Here is a 2,274-nt window from a genome sequence, read left to right as displayed (position 1 = left end):
TAAAATAAATAAAATAAATAAAATAAATAAAATAAATAAAATAAATAAAATAAATAAAATAAATAAATAGGCAGCCATAACTTTTAAAAATAAAAAATCATACTTAAAATTTTTTTGAAAAAATTACGTTTAAGCCACACTATGGTCCCACAGACCGACACAACACTTTAAACGTTTTCACTGCCGCTGCTATGGCGATCTTGAGTTGCGTATTATGCCTTGATGTTAGGGTTGTACCTAAACCTTGATAAAAACTGGGGGGGGGGGGGTTGTCACATTTTACACATATGTAATACCTTCTCTGATGAGAATGTAAAAAAAACATTAATAAACATTTTTTGTTGCTCTACCTTCGATGAAAAATGTTATCTATTTATTTTTGCTTTTCTTGTGTCGTGTGTCGAAAAATTTAATTTTTGTATTTTCAATGTTTTTTTTATAAATAAAACAAAAACTACATGTCATATAAAAAAGTGATTAATAACAAATTTGTAGATATTTTTTGGGTGCAAATATTTTACCTTATCATTTTTTTCCTATCTTGCATAGTTTCACCGAAAAATGCAGCTTTTGATTAGTTTTTCTGCGGTCAAAATGTGAATTTTCAATTTTGCGAAAAAATTCAAAAAGTTGCTATGATAATTTTGTAGGGCTATCGAAAAGTAACATTTTTCTTTTCAAGTTCTATGAGCAACTGTACAGAGAATTTTAAAATCATGAAAAAATGTGTACTCGAAAATTTTCAAAATGGGCTCACTTTCCGTATTTTTATCCAAAATGTCTGACTAACGAACTTGGCTTTAGCTTAGCCCACTAAAAGAGTGTACCAAAAGCCAATCTAATAGATTAATTTTTTCCAAAAGTTATCGTGCTCACAGACAGACAGAGAGACAAATCTAATACCTTCTCCGATGAGAATGTAAAAATGATTTATTTGTCATGAATAATTTTTTGTTAGTTCTGTTTTTAGTTTTAATCATAAAAAATAGCATAAAAAATGAAAAGTTAAATTTTTTTAAACCCCATACACGAGACGAAAAAGAAATCGAGACAAAAGTTGTGATAAGAATGTGCCCACGCAGCGGGCACACTTTTTTTACTGTTAATGACGTTTTTCATGATTGAAGCCAAAACCACGCATCCTATCAAAAAGTGGTTGATAACAAATTTGTAGATCTTTTTCAAATGCACAATTTTTGTGTATTCATCTTTTACCGTATTTTGCATAGGCTGGCCGAAAAATGTAATTTTCGGGTTTTTCATTATTTTGTATAACACATTCTCAGATGAATTGACTTCATCAATGATAATGACGTTCGAAGAAATTTCACAGTGTGAATGATATTCCAATCACTGAATGTGTATAGTTTTTTAAATTATTCAAATTAACTATTTCTTTCTCCTTAGGTGAAGCGACGCCAATTACAGTTAAGAACACAACAAGAGGGCGTTCCACCTGGAAGAGTACTGCTTACTTTATTATGGAAATGTTGTCAAGAGTGTCTTGAACCTCCAATGATAAACTCCCTCGTGGAGGTAAAATCATAATCAATTTTAATAGTTCATGATATTTCTGTAGTCTTATTTATTTTATTTTTTAATTTTCTCTTCAGACTGATTGTCTCTTCTTCATTCTTACATGCGTGGGCAAAGATTTAGCCACTGAATTACCTAGTCAGCTTCAACAATTACTTGGAAGCGTGCGAGATGCATTTTTGGCGGACCAGACAACACTTCCAGCCGTGAGAAAAACACTTTTGCAACTCATTGAACTTCACGCGGCCAATTGGCAACTTCCAGCACCAGCTGTTGTATACTATTATCCTGGTTCATCAAAATGACGTTTTACTCTTCCACTAATTCGCATTGTTATCATTTATACAAGAAATACAAATTTTGAAGTATATCCAAATCTTTCATTTTCAGTGTCACAAAACTGCTTGCAAGAAAGAAATTCCCAGTCATCTCCTGATTTGCAAAAACTTGAGATTTGAACGTTGAACATTGTTTAATTTGAATTAAACGACATTAAATTGCAAAAAAAGCAGCCAAAGTGGAAGTCTTCCGATTTCAAAATATTGAAGAAAAATTAATATATTGAAAATTCAGCTATTTTAAGTGCGAACCTTTATTGCTGTATAAATATAAAATAGAATGCTTCTAATTTAAATAGATTCAACTTTAAATTCTAAAGTGTTCTGAATCACTATTTGCCTTGCTCTAGATGGCTTAGCAAATTTGTTTCTCGTTATTACCCTCGTTGATTTAAAGTTT

The 2,274-nt window shown here is 30.9% G+C and overlaps 1 protein-coding gene across 6 annotated transcripts in view; it reads left to right on the top strand.

Moving 5' to 3' along the window:
• The window catches only part of LOC117181913 (MIF4G domain-containing protein B), a 123,978-nt gene extending 122,072 nt beyond the window's left edge, over positions 1 to 1,906 (top strand). For all 6 annotated transcript variants that reach the window (XM_033374935.1, XM_033374932.1, XM_033374931.1 and 3 more), the window contains 2 exons: positions 1,408 to 1,536; positions 1,614 to 1,906. In XM_033374935.1, coding sequence (XP_033230826.1) covers positions 1,408 to 1,536; positions 1,614 to 1,841 — 357 coding nt within the window. In that variant the 3' untranslated portion in view covers positions 1,842 to 1,906. The remainder of the gene's footprint in view (positions 1 to 1,407; positions 1,537 to 1,613) is intronic.
• Positions 1,907 to 2,274: the final 368 nt, after the last annotated feature.

Source organism: Belonocnema kinseyi, chromosome 10 (assembly GCF_010883055.1).
Source record: "Belonocnema kinseyi isolate 2016_QV_RU_SX_M_011 chromosome 10, B_treatae_v1, whole genome shotgun sequence".
Taxonomy (NCBI): Eukaryota; Metazoa; Arthropoda; class Insecta; order Hymenoptera; family Cynipidae; genus Belonocnema; species Belonocnema kinseyi.
This window is presented reverse-complemented; position numbering and strand designations above follow the sequence as displayed.